At 39.9% G+C, this 15,020-nt stretch overlaps 1 protein-coding gene across 3 annotated transcripts in view; it reads right to left on the bottom strand.

The window, feature by feature from the left end:
- Nucleotides 1–2,390, bottom strand: part of DNAH14 (dynein axonemal heavy chain 14) — a 138,706-nt gene extending 136,316 nt beyond the window's left edge. For 2 of the 3 annotated variants that reach the window (XM_081903568.1, XM_081903567.1), the window contains exons 1-2: nt 2,371–2,389; nt 396–530 (exon numbers count right to left, since the gene is read on the bottom strand). In XM_081903568.1, the coding sequence (XP_081759694.1) occupies nt 396–530; nt 2,371–2,374 (139 nt within the window). In that variant the 5' untranslated portion in view covers nt 2,375–2,389. Of the gene's footprint in view, nt 1–395; nt 531–2,370 lie in introns of all 3 variants that reach the window. The other variant, XM_081903569.1, reaches the window with a different exon arrangement.
- Nucleotides 2,391–15,020: the final 12,630 nt, after the last annotated feature.

Here is a 15,020-nt window from a genome sequence, read left to right as displayed (position 1 = left end):
CCGAAGAGACGCCTTCTTTAGTGAATTATCCCTCTCTTCCAAGCTTTTGAAGCTTTTGTTTAGATGCCTTACAAAATTGTTCTGAGTTTAGGATTATTCTGCACTGCAGCATTAACTGTTTTATTACACTTTCAATTATGATGATTTAGATGTGTTTTATACATTCTAACGTGGGTCACTATGAGAGATGAAAAGTGCATGTGTCACATTTAGATGCCTTTTCAATGGATTATATTATACATAAATTACTTTGCTTAAATGTGTTACTCTGTCTGGTGTAATTTTTTTTTCATTGGCTACATCGCAGACAAAAATCATCCATGGATAAAACAAATGCAGAAGTACTGACTTCAAGAGTGCATGTGGCAACAGCATTTGGCTTTCAATATACACACCAGTTTTATCGTAACAGGGAGGTTTTTTCTCTCTGATAGTTTTGTGATCGTAACCAGCTTGAAATTTCATGCATGTTCTTTTATGGCAACTTAAACGGGTAGAAACAGGAAGAATTTCAGACTTTTCATTTTCACCTGGAACAGATAACCAATATAATTAATTACATAAGCACTATATTAATTAGAAGCCCAGGATATATGATTACTGAAACTCATTGCCAGTTTTCACTTAATATTCTTTGTTTTCTATAATATTCTCTATTGCTCATGAGTGAATGGCATCCATCTCTGTCAAGAGAAAATAACTTGGTAACTGCAGTAAAAGGAGCCCATGGCTGAATTTAGTCCTTCCTTCCCCAAATGTGTCTCAAATTACATCTCAGTTGCAGTTTGTGTATGCATGCATGTGTGTGTATACATAACATGTCACACAATAATATACATTTTCAAGTGAAAATCTGATTTTCCTTATATAATCTCTGCACACTTGCATGATGTGCATAAGAAATTGGGGAGAGAAGGGGAAAATTGCAATTCTTAACCATTTCAGAATTCTTTTACTAGCTTAGCTATTTAATAACAGTCTCAGTCTCTCTATTATACCTTTACATTCAACATCAGTTGATACATCACTAATATAGCTGGATTCTTCCTGAAGAGGAACTAAAGAAAGTCTCTCATCATTCATATCTCCCAGTTCAGAGTATTCCATGCTCTGGTGCTGATCCCATTCAGTCAATTCAGTACATTGACCAACAATTGGTTTTATCTTTTCCTTATGTATTTTTGAGAAACTAAAAACACAAGAAGAAAAATCTGAAGACTATTCTACATGATACTTTTAGCACATGGAAACAACTTTTACATGCCCCAGAATATGCAGTGGAAACAGTGTATTAAAACATCACATTAAGGAGCTGTTTTTAAATAAAATTAATTTTCAGCTAAAAGAGGGCAGAAACATTGGCCTGTTTTTCATGTCACTTTGCAAATGAACGACAGCCTGGTACACTAAGTGAGAATTGCAGCTACTTCATTCCTCACCTCCTCCTCCTGCTGTACTACCTAGAGCTGACTTAGCATTACAGTCAAACCTAAACTTGTGGTTTGGTTCCCACAAACAAATCACAAGTGGGAAGCTAAGAATAAATCTTGGTTATAGCTCTTGGGTTCGTCTGGAGAGAGACAAACCACAAGTCTGGATAACCACTTAGGCAAACCATGGCTTATGTTCCAGCAGTGCAGCAGCAGTGGAGGGGTGAAGCAATTTATTAGGATAAAACTATGAAGAAATTGAATGCTGCCAATCTCATGTTTTCTCATAACGATTATGTGGGGAACAAGGAGACACTTACAGGGGAAACTGATTGGCAGAAAGTGTGCTTAATCTCCCCCCTCCCTTCTAATCTCCCTTGCCAATGTCTCTTCCCCATCCATTTTTAATTATATTTCTCCCAGCCACACTCCAAAACTATCTCAGCTGGGGTGGGGGAGGGAGATAGCTGGATGGAGAAGCATTTTGAGGGAATAGCAAGCCCAGGAAGTAGTTCAGCCTCCAATTGTCCCAACATTTTTTTCCTGCAAGTAATGCCATCATCCTCACATTCCTGTTATCACGATAAATACAGGTTTGGAAACATGCATTTCCCAAGATAGCTCCATCCAGTGTTTGTGTCTTTTGAAGCTTGTATAAACGCATATATTATTTAGATAAACAGATCTGTTTCCCTTAAGTAATACTTTCATTGATCACTGAAATAAATAAATAGTCTGCTACATCTATGTTTTAAGAAACAGTGCTGACCCGAGCTGAGAGTCTGAAAGACTCCTGAATCCAGGTAATGGTATTTGATATAAATCTAAGAGACTAAGAGGCACTACAATGTGATGGATGGCCAGGAGGAACAGTTAAAAAGAGGAAAAGAACAACAAGCTAAATCCTAAGCAGAACATAGGCAACAGAAAGTTTACGTACACATATGCAAAACCCATTTTGCCTTCTTCTGCTTTGACTTTGTGTTTTTTTGAGCCCTCTGCTCTGTAAACAGCTGTGCGAAGCTCAGATGGAATCACAGATGAAACCTGGAAGGAGTAAATGTTACAAATTGGTATAAAGAGGTATGGCAGATTGCATTACTGGAAAAACTGATGAATAGATTGAGACTTGCATAGTGTTGCCATCTCTTGAAGAGCAAAAAAGAGGACAGCCTGAGCTGCTGCCAGCCTGAGCCAGGAAAAGAGGTGTGCAGGTGCACAGAACTGCCATGCCCGTGCACCTCTTTCCCCAGCTCAGGCTGGCAGCGGCCACGGCAAGCAGAGCCACCCGAGGCAATAAATTTAACACTGTCCCCCTAAAACCCAGACATTTTCATTGAAATGTAAAAATCCCCCCAGATGGGCATGTTGCCCGCCTCAGAGGACATGTTCGGGACTTCCTGGATGTATGGCAACCATAGACTTGCACAAGGACAAAAGACTTGCAACTTGGGTAGACTGTATAGATTTTATGAGTACAACTGAATATGTCAATCTTCTGGCAACAGCTCTTTGTATTGTATGGTTGACATAACTTTCCTAACCCCCCCCCCCACTTCTTTGGTGAACTAGGCTCGTCTGTGGGAAAAGGGGAATTCTATTTTATATAATCTATTTTTCATAACATCTCTTATATCACTAGGTGGTGCTGTATCCATATGAATATTTTGAATAAAAGTTTAATTATTTATATCACTTCAATCCATCTTAAAGCAGTATATATTTTAAGATTTTGCCCTATTATCTTGGGTGTGTTTCATTTTTTATATGTATCATGATTTAATATATACTGTTTGTCTTTTGCTTAGTTTGTCGCAATCTTTTATGATCTTGTATATTTTATTGGCATATAAATCAGTTATTGTGTGGTTACTATTATAGGAATTTAAGTTGGTGTTTTATAGCTCTTATTTTGAAAAAGTGATGCTTGTTGTTAAACATTTAATAAAAAATATTTTTTAAAAGAAGAAGGAATCCCAGCTGGAAACAACTAGATAAGAAAAACCAATGACAACATTACTGTGTCAGAACTGGAATGAAAGGCAATGTAGCCAACATTAAGCACAAGGGCGCCAACTTGGATCCTTGACTGTGGGTGCGCAATGTGTTGCACTGCATGTCATAACTTCGCAATGCAGCACGCATGCGTGTGCGCCGTAAAAAAAGCTGGGCCTGGGCCGGCACTTCCTCAAGGCCCAGTTTTTTCCACAGCACAAAATATTGTGGGTGCTGTAGCCCCAATAGATTGCACCACTGATTATGCACTTTAGCATTATAATCAACCAGTCACTACAGTTATGCCACCTGCACTAGGATACTCATTCTCATTCAAGAGTACATTTTTAAAAAAAAAACAAACTACATCCCTCCTCAAGATAGTACAAAGGGAAAGCATGCATCTTTATATCAGTGCTGAAATCAAGTCTCTCAGACGTACTGCACAGATAATTTTTTGAGGAGGACAGGGAAGAACATAGGAGTACTATGCTCACCCCAAGTCTTACTGTATTTACTTGAATGTAATGCACACCTATTTTGGCCAAATTACATCATGAAAATTAGGGTGCGCATTAGATTTGATGGCATAGTTACATTCGCTAGCAAATACCTTTTTTCTTTCAAGGTTTTGAAATCTGAGGTGAGCAGTAGATTCGATGGTGCATTAGATTCGCGTAAATATGGTATAACAGCAAGTGAAGCAGAGCTGAACAAAATGTTTTCATATTAAACGTACATTGAAACAAGAGTTTTGATGAAACAGAGAGATTCTGATAGTTTTCAGCTGGAAGAATATTCCAGAACCATAAAACCTCCACAGAAACATCTGACTCTCATGCTCACAATATGAGTATCATATCATGAAAAGGCAATGAGACAAAGGCCTCTGAGTTTGATCTTAGGTCCTGAAGGTTACCTGCTCCTTAACTACTTATGGCTATATGGGAAAAGCTAGAACCGGCACTATGAATTGTGTTGGAGTTATATGCTCCAACCTGTGAGCACCAGAAAAAAGTCAGTCTGCCATATTTTAGACCAACTAAATCTTCCAGAACATCTCTGAGTGCAGTCCATATAGAAGACATTGCAGCTCATCTTCTCCAGGAAAGACTATAGCTGGGATATGAATAATACAATTCATCACAAGTCATTAGATACCATTCCACTAGCTAGTCCAATCACATGAATCCATTTCAGCTTGTGCAGGGTAAACTCCAGTTTATGTCTCATCAGTAACTTAACATCTTACATTTGGCAAGGGAGCTAGCTTTGCTTTACTTACAATTAAAACACTTTAATTTTAAATGCATTGCTACTGCTTGTTTCCAGATAAGCCACTAAAAGAACATACTATAAAACACTAAAAATTAACAAGCAACTGCTACTCAGTGTACAAATTAAAAAATGATAGAATCTCACTGCCAGCGGTCTCACATCTTCCATAGAAGCATGTTTGGGCTTAATAAACTTTCCTTCAACCATATGTGGTACTTTAGTATTCTCTGGTGTAAGCTGGAGACGAGATACCAGTGATTTTTGACGTCCTCTTTTCTTTTTATCCATCTTGGATTGGTATCTTTGGTCCTATTGCCAACAGAATTATCATATTATTTTTGAAATGTGGCAACCTGTTTTCAATGATATTTTTCTTTATTGCCAGAAGAAATTATACTCCCCATTTATAGTGGCAACTTTAAAAAAACCCCTGAGGTTTTGCTTGTCATAGTTTTTATTAAAATATGTATCTTATATAAGAATGATGATGACCAAGGGTGTCAGCTTGAATAAAATACGGGAGGGGGTCTGCATAACCAATCATAAAATGCTGTGCATACATACCCACAATTTATTGGGGGGCAGTCGTCAGTTAGTTAAGTACTTTTATTTATTTACTTGAGTTGGGGGCAGCTCCCCACCCCAACCCCTGGCTACATCCACAGCAATGACTACCAACTTGGGGGGGGGGGTCCGAAGAGACCTTGGCCCCTAGGAGTTGGCACTTATGTTCTTACAAGTCATTTATGCTGGTATTTTACACAGCTGTTAAACTGTGAGATACCTTAAAACAAAAATATTTTTCAAATGGCCATAACTGAAAACTTACACTGAGCTTGCAGAGTATCTGTGACATATGATAAACGCTATTGTTTTGACTCAGGCTATTTACATCTCAGCCTGCCTTTAAAAGGCTAGTGCGCCATACACCTCTAACCTGTTTGACCTATCTCTATACAATACCTGTACAAAATTTGGGGGGGGGGCTTCAACCCTGGTGCAAGCAAATCTATTTAAAAATACATAAAACATCCTAAGCTTTACAACATTGGGTTTTCTCATTGAGTCACATTAAGCAGGCAACCCCTTTCCATTTGTTTTTGAATTTAAAAGACCTGCAAAATAGCCACAAATTCAAAAAAGGAGAATCTGTTTTAAAATACCTCCATCTCCCTGCTGTTTTAAAAAGCTCTCTCTTACAGCTTTTAACCTTGGCTTTTGAACTGCAGAAGCAAATGTTGGTACTATGTTTCAGCACTTTCCGAGGCTACAGAAGACCAAAGGCCTCCAAAAAGGTCGTAGGCCTGGAAAAATAGGCATAGAAATGAAGCAGCAGGAAGGAAGGGATATAGAGGTCTATGGAGCCAGGAGAGAGTGAAAACCTGGCGGGGATAATGGAAGGGAGCGGGAAGAAGGAACCAGGAACAAACAGGGAAAAAGGAAAAACTAAGGAAAAAAATCCCTTCCAAGATGGTGTTGGGTTTTTTGCTGTGCCCAGAGAAGCAGGGCAATAGCCTTGCTCCTGCGGCGAAGGCAAGAAGTATATGTGGAGTTAGGGGGCTATCCTGTCCCCTGATAAATTCTTCAAAAAAATAACTTTATCAAGGATCACATGCCTCCCTTAAAGGAGAAGGGAGGGGGAGAAGCCTGTAAATATTTTCCTTAATGCTTCGCCCTTCTCTCACCCCACATAACCTGAGGAAAGTCTCCCAGACCCTCTCCTCTCACCGACCTACGAAGGATGGTGGGGAGAGAAGGAAGGGGTCGTGTGTTTCTCCGGTACGGAAACAATAGATGCTCTTCGCGGCTGCTCCTTCTTTAGGAATGGCTGCGTTAATATTGAGTCTCTTTCTAGTGACCAGGCCAGTGGGCAGAAAGGCTCACCCCTGCTCTGGGAGGGACCAGCTGGCAAAACCCGCCCCACCGAGGATGAAGGAAGTGACCGTTATTCCAACGGTAGAAATAGGCCCCGCCCCCTTCTCCGTATGTGATTGGCCGCCCTACAAAGGGCGTGAGTGGAATCCACTGTGGCTCCTAGACATCAGTTCCAAGAGCCAGGGAAAGAGGGGCGAGTGAAGATCAACACCAGGAACAAAGGGGGAATAAAGATCGACATTGGGATCTGCTGCCCCTATGCATCTCGCCACCTGAGGCAGCTGCCTCACCTTGTCTCATGGGTGGACCAGCCCTGGTAACCTGTGACTGGCAGACCAGACTGAAAACAAGTGTTGGAACAGGGACTTAGGTCTTTGAATCTAACTGCATTGCTACTTCACATTTTTACATTAAAATATCAAAATATTACAGTTCTGAAATCACTTTTTAAAAAAAAATTACTTAAAGAAACTTACAACCACAATCATTCAAAATATTTCAAGTTACAAGCACAATCGTCAGCCAATTTACATTTATATCACATTCTTTTCTTTTCTTTTTTGGACCGTCCCACTAATTTTTTAAAATATATTTTTATTGCTCAATTTCCACGTAACAAATGATCAAACCAAATACATTATTCAACACTCCATAATTTTTCCCACCTATCTAAATGTATTCTCTTGCCCAGATCTTGTGACCACTTTATCGTTGTTTCTTTTATTACTTCATCTTTCAGTTCCCATTCAAGGAGTAGGTGGTACATTTTCAATATAATTTTTTTATTTGACTGCAGTAGTTCACTTTGCAGTTTAGAAGTTTTCTGTTCAAAACCTGTTTTTTTATCTTGGTGCACTATTTGATAATATTGTAACCAACAATTGCAATAGTCCTTAATCTCTTCGTATGGTTTTAATTTTACAACCCCCTGCTCTTTTGTTAGTAATGGTTGGTATGTTGGCCATTTCTTTTCCATATTTATTCTTTTTACCACTAATACCTCTAGTAGAGACACCCACCATGGTATCTTTGGTTCCAGTAGCCATCGATAATTTGCCCATACTTTGTATAAGGGCTTTCTGATTACGGTAAATGGTTTGAATTCACTTTTTGGGCATTTAAAAGTCTTCATGCATGGCTATGGAACATGAGACTTCTCCGTGCAGCTGGGGGTTTTTTTTGGCCTGCTGAGGAGGTCTGAATGAGATTTAAGTAAATTAACCTTTGTTGGTATCTGAGAGGTATGGGGTATTTTTGACTGGAAATCCAAACCAGCTTCAGCCTTATCTCTGACCTGCAATATTAACAAGTGTGCCACACTGAAGTGTAGTGTGCTGCACTCAGCCCAGACTGCAATGTGGGTGTTAAAGCAACGGACAACATTGCAGGGTTGTTGTACAGTACTGAATCAGCTTCAGCCCAATGTTCAGTTGGAGTCTAACACTTCTGAACAACATTGCAGGGTTATAAACCACTTAGCACCTGACCTGCAGTACTTCGTGTGAACTACACTGCAGAGCTGTCTACCCCGAGTACAGCGATTTTTACCTTGCAATATGGACAATGAAATGCACTTATTTTGGAATGTAAGAGTTCTTACGGAATTTAAAACATTTTTAAAATAACTGAGAAAAAGCAGGAACTCTGCTGGAAACTTTTGAGTTCACCTGGGCACATGTATCTGGAATCACTGGTATCCAATACCACCCAAAAGTCAGTCAGCATTCTGCTTCCCCTGTGCACTCTCAATATTCATGCTGTTTGTCAGGTTTCTCCTTTCTTTACAGTTTCCCTCCCCCTTTCTAAATATATTCTGTACTGCTGCAAACCTTGCTGTTGTTTAGTCATTTAGTCGTGTCCGACTCTTTGTGACTCCATGGACCAGAGCATGCTGGACACTCCTGTCTTCCACTGCCTCCCGCAGTTTGGTTAGACTCCTGCTGGTAGCTTCGAGAACACTGTGCAACTGTCTCATCCTTTGTCGTCCCCTTCTCCTAGTACCCTCAATCTTTCCCAGCATCAGGGTCTTTTCCAGGGAGTCTTCTCATGATGTGGCCAAAGTATTGGAGCCTCAGCTTCAGGATTTGTCCTTCCAGTGAGCACTCAGGGCTGATTTCCATAAGAATGAATAGGTTTGATCTTCTTGCAGTTCAGGGGACTCTCAAGAGTCTCCTCCAGGACAATAATTCAAAAGCATCACTTCTTTGGCCACCAGCCTTCTTTATGGTCCAGCTCTCACTTCCTTGAGATTCCTTGAGATTCCCCAAATCTTCCAAGACCTTCTTGCATATGGGTGCTGCTGTTTTGACTATGTCAGCATAGGAACTCTCTCCTAAAGATCAGGAATAGAATAGAATATTATTATTTATCCCATGACTGACTGAAGAGGTGGGGGGAAAACCAAACATCCTATTTCACCCATGCCAATATAATAAACACAATATTAATTTTGTAGCAATTGCAGAATGTGCTCTCCACATCCCCTCACAGCAATGAAAATAAGTTCAGTTGACTCATTTATGGGTTGAAAGGCCACAACTTTATTGGTGTGAATGGAAGCAGACAAAGGACAGTTCCAGGAAATGTTCACACTTCTCCTTTCTCTCTCCAGATCTCTCTCTAGATCTTTGCAACTTGCAGTATACAAAGAAGGTGGTAGATGGGAAGATGGGAAACAATCCAGACCTCCATAAAGGGATGCTACAGACATGAGCAGGGAAGGATTGTGTGCCTTAAATGACTAGCCAGGCTCACAAATGAAACCATGTGTGAATTTTCTCTTAACTCCTTAATATATAGATAGTACTTACATATTAGTGACTTATAAACTGTAAATGTGTCCATAATTAAAGTAACCTAATATTGTATATTTTTAAGGTCATCTTATCTAAACTCCCAGACTGTTGGAAATCTGAAACAGTATGTAAAAAGTCAGCTCAGATCTGGTTAATCCATGCTTGGTTTATCCTCATGTGGGCATCCCAAAGATTTAAATAGTGACAAATCTTTGATTTGTTAATCTGAAATGCTTAAGTCCAAATATGAAATTTGCAGAGGCATTTATTTTAATCAAGCCTGACTGGATGAATCAGGAACAAATGTCACACTAAGGAACTATGCTCACATACTTAATATACCATGACAAAAACTTTAACTACATACTGATGGGCTCATCTGCTTCTCACTGTTGCAGATTTATTTACAAAACTGCCATTAAAGCAAACAGGAGCCATCTTTATACGGTCAAGAGAGTGAACGCTTTTTAATATAACCCTTAAAATACAGACAGAGTTAATTCCAGTGGAGTAGTCATGTTAATCTTTTGCAGCAAAAACTGCAATTATCAGTCTGCCTATTCAGTTTTTAATCTGCGATCATCTCAAGGAGTTGAGGCAAAAGTTTGTTACAAATAACTTTCATACAAAGGACTGCTTTAAGTTAGCGTAATTTAAAAAGCATAAACCTTTCTACAGATTGTATCTGTTAGCTGCTTTTTAAAAAGATTATGGGCATGACCTAGTCAAAGCTAAGTACTTTTTATTTGCATGTATTTTAATGTGAAAGTTATATGCACATCCCTTCTAAATGAACTCAATAAGACTTAAATGTTCTTAGTGTCTGCTGGATCATGTTGTAAACATCTTTTCAATAGAATGTACTTGTGGAATACATGGAAAGTATAACAGAAGGGCACATTATTATGCTTTATAAAAAGAAACTAATTCAGAATGGCAGCGTGGCATTCTAACTTTTAATAATAATCTAGAACAGTATCTGCTAAGCAGGTTATCAGGTTATCAGCAGAAAGACAAGAAACTGAAATGTACAGATACATATCATCACACTCAATCAGCTAAAATCCCACAGAGAAATCATGTGCTGTACATTCAAACCCAGGTGATATGTGATAACTTCATCAAACCAGAAAGAAGAGGAAGGAGTTAGTCTATAGTTACCAATTTAGTTAATCCTCTTGAGGACTGGAGAACAGTAACTTCAGCTGAATTAATGCGAGCATTTTCCTCACAAATGGAAGCTTTAAGACATTTTATTCACAAAGGTAGCTTCTTTAGCCACCAGTAGCAAGAGAAAGGTCATATTTAATGTACAAAGCTGTGAGTCAGGTACTCCCATGGATGAATATAGTATTCCACTGAAGATATAAACAGTTTAACTCAGAATGGCCCAATACAAGGTTAAAGTCCTAAATTATCAGGGGTCCAATTATTATGACTAAAAAGGGAATAAAAAGCTGGAGTTGCGCTGCTAGTTTTCAAATGGGCTGAAGTAACAAATTTTAATAGTACAAAATGTGAATTCCTTTTCACATCTTTTGAGATAAAATTGGCCCATGGCCACTGAAAATCAGTCCAAATAGGATAGTCTTACTAATTTATAGCTCAAACAGAATTGCTACATGCAAGGTTAAAAGTTCACCATTAAGACTACAGACATGATTAAATGGCATGCCTTGATCTAGATACTGTTGGACTTTTAAAAAGACAGAATGTGAATCAGGATGCACATTTGAATACACATAATATTGAAATATGGTGCATTGTGACCAAACAGAATCCATATATTTAGATGTGCATTGGAATGAGCTACTGATTTACATCTGTGGTTCCTTATTCTGCCAATGGTATATGCCCAAAGCCTTGCTTACACTCATGTATCTCATTAGCTGGGTATGTATTCAACAAGGTCTTAAACTGAAGGCCTAGAATACTGGTAAATCATTTTCATTGGGAGAGGGTGTAAAAAATGCCTCACCAACATGCAAAGGTATGTGAAACCACAATTCTATTATGAAAAACCATTTGTATATGCAAAACAAAAGATAAATTGGCTACTTTTAAAATGAAAAATAATGAAATGGCAACAGTTGAACATTAAGATATCAGTATTTAACTGTAATGCTATATCTGTACATTATTATTCTGCCACTAGCTTACAGCACTGCATTACAAATATGTATTCAGATTTTCCCTCTTAATATACAAGCAAAGCCTTGAAGTCATTAACATATTAATACCATAAAAATAGCACAGCACAGTCTTCTCTTCAAAGGATTATCCGTAATAAGATTTCTCTGGCCAGATTCTCAGTTTCTGCTGTCACGTACTCAGCATAGAACCCAAAGCAATATATAACAGAGTGGCTCTGACAGTAATAGCGTATTTCTGATCGGTTTATTCAATAGGCTCGCTAACTAGTAAAGTAATCTGAATTTTTAGTCATGGAACCCAATCCTTTGCATAATTAGAAGGAAGTCCTACTGAGTTCAATGGAGCTTTCACCCCAAATGCACTCTGCTTCCAGGTGGGGCAGGGTTGCGGTCAGACCGCATGGCCTCCTGCTGGCGTTGGGATGTGGGGAACGTCCTGTGTCATCAGGAGGTCCCAGCCACATCATTGGCCTGGCTGGCCAATCTGGCTGGTTGCGGGGGGTGGCCAGAGCTATTTAAACTCCAGCGCAAGCCAAGGAGCTTCCTCTGGCTCGCCTTTCGGGATCTTCCACCCTCCCTTCATCTTTTCAGGTTTCAGCATTGGCCTTGCTATGGACCTCGGTTGATCACCGTTGGGAGGCCTGGTAGGAATTTTTCCATCTGGCAAACTGGCACTGGCCATTTGGTTTTTGCCAACTTTTGTTGCATCCCACCTATGAGAAGTGGTCGACCCTAGCAAAACACCTGAAGCTCCAAGAGGGTCGCATCCAGAGGCGTGAAGCGTGCAGGCTGCCTCTTGTTCAAGTTTCAGAGGGGGTTTTGCGTTCGTGATAACAGAGAGTCAGCTGAGGGCTACGATTCGGCCACTACACCATGTTTGATCCCTTAAGTGAAAGTGTGCAGGTGGAAAGTGCTGCAAGACCCTCTGCTGCTTCCTTGTGGTCACAGAATGGCAGTGCTGCAAAGGACGACAAAGAGAACAGGAAAGAGTGACCAAAGGTGTATCCAGGTCACCTCAACATTTAAAGTTTTTGTAAGTTTGTGCACTAAGTTTGAGCTAGTTTAATAAAAAATGGGAAGATCCACGGACAAACAGGCATACTGGGAGCCTCACAGCTATTTCTAGCTTCTATGAAAACAGATGGAAAAACCCTTACTTCCCATATTCTTTGGGATCTATAATTAATACATGGTATTTAATTAGACATTTTGCATACTACTTAAATAGTCATGTCCAAGGCACCTGAACTAAATTGTACCAGATGTGAGGTTCCCAATGTATCTGTTTCTCTGTGGATCTTCCCTTTCTTTAACTAGCACATTTTTTGTGTGAGTTTGAGCTAGTCTAAGTGGCTGTTGATGGGGAGATCAAACCACACCTTTCTGTATCACCTCAAGCTGTTTGGCACTTTTGTCCATTACCTCTGCCCTCTTTCATTCTTGGGACCCCTTCCGGGTGTTGTTGATAAGCAGTGTCCAGTGCACAGCGGAATGATGAGAAGTATGAGCCAACATGCTCTATACTACTTTATTTACAGTTCAAAGCTGGTAAGTTACAGAAAAACATCTTCCCTCTGCCAGAGCAGAGAAAGCGTCATCTCTCCTCTGAAGCACGGAGAGAATCACGAACTGAAACTGCAAAGAACAGTGAAAAACAGGAAACCAGTGTACGTCATATCCAGTCTCCCGTTCCCGTGGGAAAACCTCCAAGAGTACAGACTCTGTGGAATGTAAACACCTGTCTCGTGACAAGCACTTCGCTGCACAGAGAAGAAAGCAGAAACCAACATCCTCCCCCTTTCTGTGAACATCTCTGGGCAGCGTGTTCGTACAATATCAGTACAAACCCAACTTCTGCACATAGGTACAGTGTTGATCCCTTGATACAATCTTGGACAATACATCAGCAGGAATTTCATTACCTGGCATATAGGACACCGTTACGAGTCCCTTCTGAATACGTTCCCTAGCATGTTGCAACTTCAATTGCAAGTGCTTCGTGCTTTGCTTACAACCTTCAGAATTTAGCAAAGCCAAACATGCTTTGTTGTCCTGGTAAACCTGGATTGGACATTTGACAGGAATTTTCATGTCTTTGCACAATTGTAACAACCATTCACAATCTTTAAGTGAATAAGACAGTGCATTCAGTTCAGCTTCACAAGTACTTAAGCTAACTGTTGTTTGCTTCTTGCATGACCAATCAAATAGACCCTGATTGTACTTATAGCAAACTCCAGACGTACTTTTCCTGTCTGTAGTGTCACTTCCAAAACTTGCATCTGCAAATATCTCAAGACCACCAGACTTCTGATTGTTAAATCTCAGTCTGTAATGCATAGTGCCTTTCAAATACCGCGCTATGCGTTTCAGAGCTTTCCAATCCTTAACAGTAGGATTGTTGACTTGTCTGCTTAGCAAATTACAGCTTACAGCAATGTCAGGTCTTGAACATCTGGCAATGAAGTTTAGCTTGCCTAGCACACTTCTGTACAGTGTAGTGTCAGAAAATGCTTCTTCAGTGTCATCTACCTGATAACCTGTTATCATCGGTGTGTCCACAGGGTTAGCATCCATCAGGTTTAGTTTGCTTAACACATCAGCAATTTTCCGTGACTGGTGTACTAGAATGTTACCATCTTGATCTCTCTCTATTTCCAGAGATAGGTAGTTGTTTACCTCACCAAGATCTTTCATGTCAAAGTGCTCTTTGAGTTGAGCTAGGGCGTTATTGTACATTGTGACATCTTTCCAAAAGAATAAAAGATCATCAACATAAAACAAACAATACAGTTTCTTTTGCCCCTCCTCTTTGACAAACACACATGGATCAGCTTTCCCTTGCTGAAAACCTAGAGAAAACAATACTTCAGTGAGTTTTGTGTGCCAACACCGTGCACTTTGTTTGAGACCATAAATTGACTTTTTCAGAGCACAAACAAATCCCTGTTTTACCTGTACGCCATCAGGTGGAAGCATATAAAGTGATTCATTTAGAGATCCGTACAGAAAAGCTGTATTCACATCATGGTGACTAATGTGTAGATTCTCCTCTGCAGCTAGCTTGAGCATAAGCCTAATGCTCTCATACCTCACTGTGGGTGAGTAGGTCTCGTGATAGTCTTCACCTGGTACCTGTGCAAAACCTCTGGCTACCAATCTGGCTTTGTGTCTGACTATCTTGCCATTTTGATCAGTCTTGGCTTTGAAGACCCATTTGCTTCCAAGCAATTTCATTCCTGGAACTACTGGAACAAGTTCCCATGTTTTGTTCCTTTCCAAGGAATCAAGCTCAGCCTTCATGGCATTTAACCATGGCTCAGCTTCCTTTGAATCCAAATCCTGGATTTCTTGGAAACTTGAAGGTTCAAAAACCTTCTTGGGGCTTTTAACAGTTGTTACTGCTATCTTAGCAAACTCATCAGCAAATCTCTTTGGAGGTCTGCCTTTTGTGGCTCTCTGTGACCTTCGAATTAGCCTTAAGTCTTCAACAC

This window comes from Podarcis melisellensis (assembly GCF_964234715.1).
Source record: "Podarcis melisellensis genome assembly, chromosome: 3".
Taxonomy (NCBI): Eukaryota; Metazoa; Chordata; class Lepidosauria; order Squamata; family Lacertidae; genus Podarcis; species Podarcis melisellensis.
Note: the sequence above shows the minus strand (reverse complement) of the source record. Positions and strands in the feature narration are given on the sequence as shown.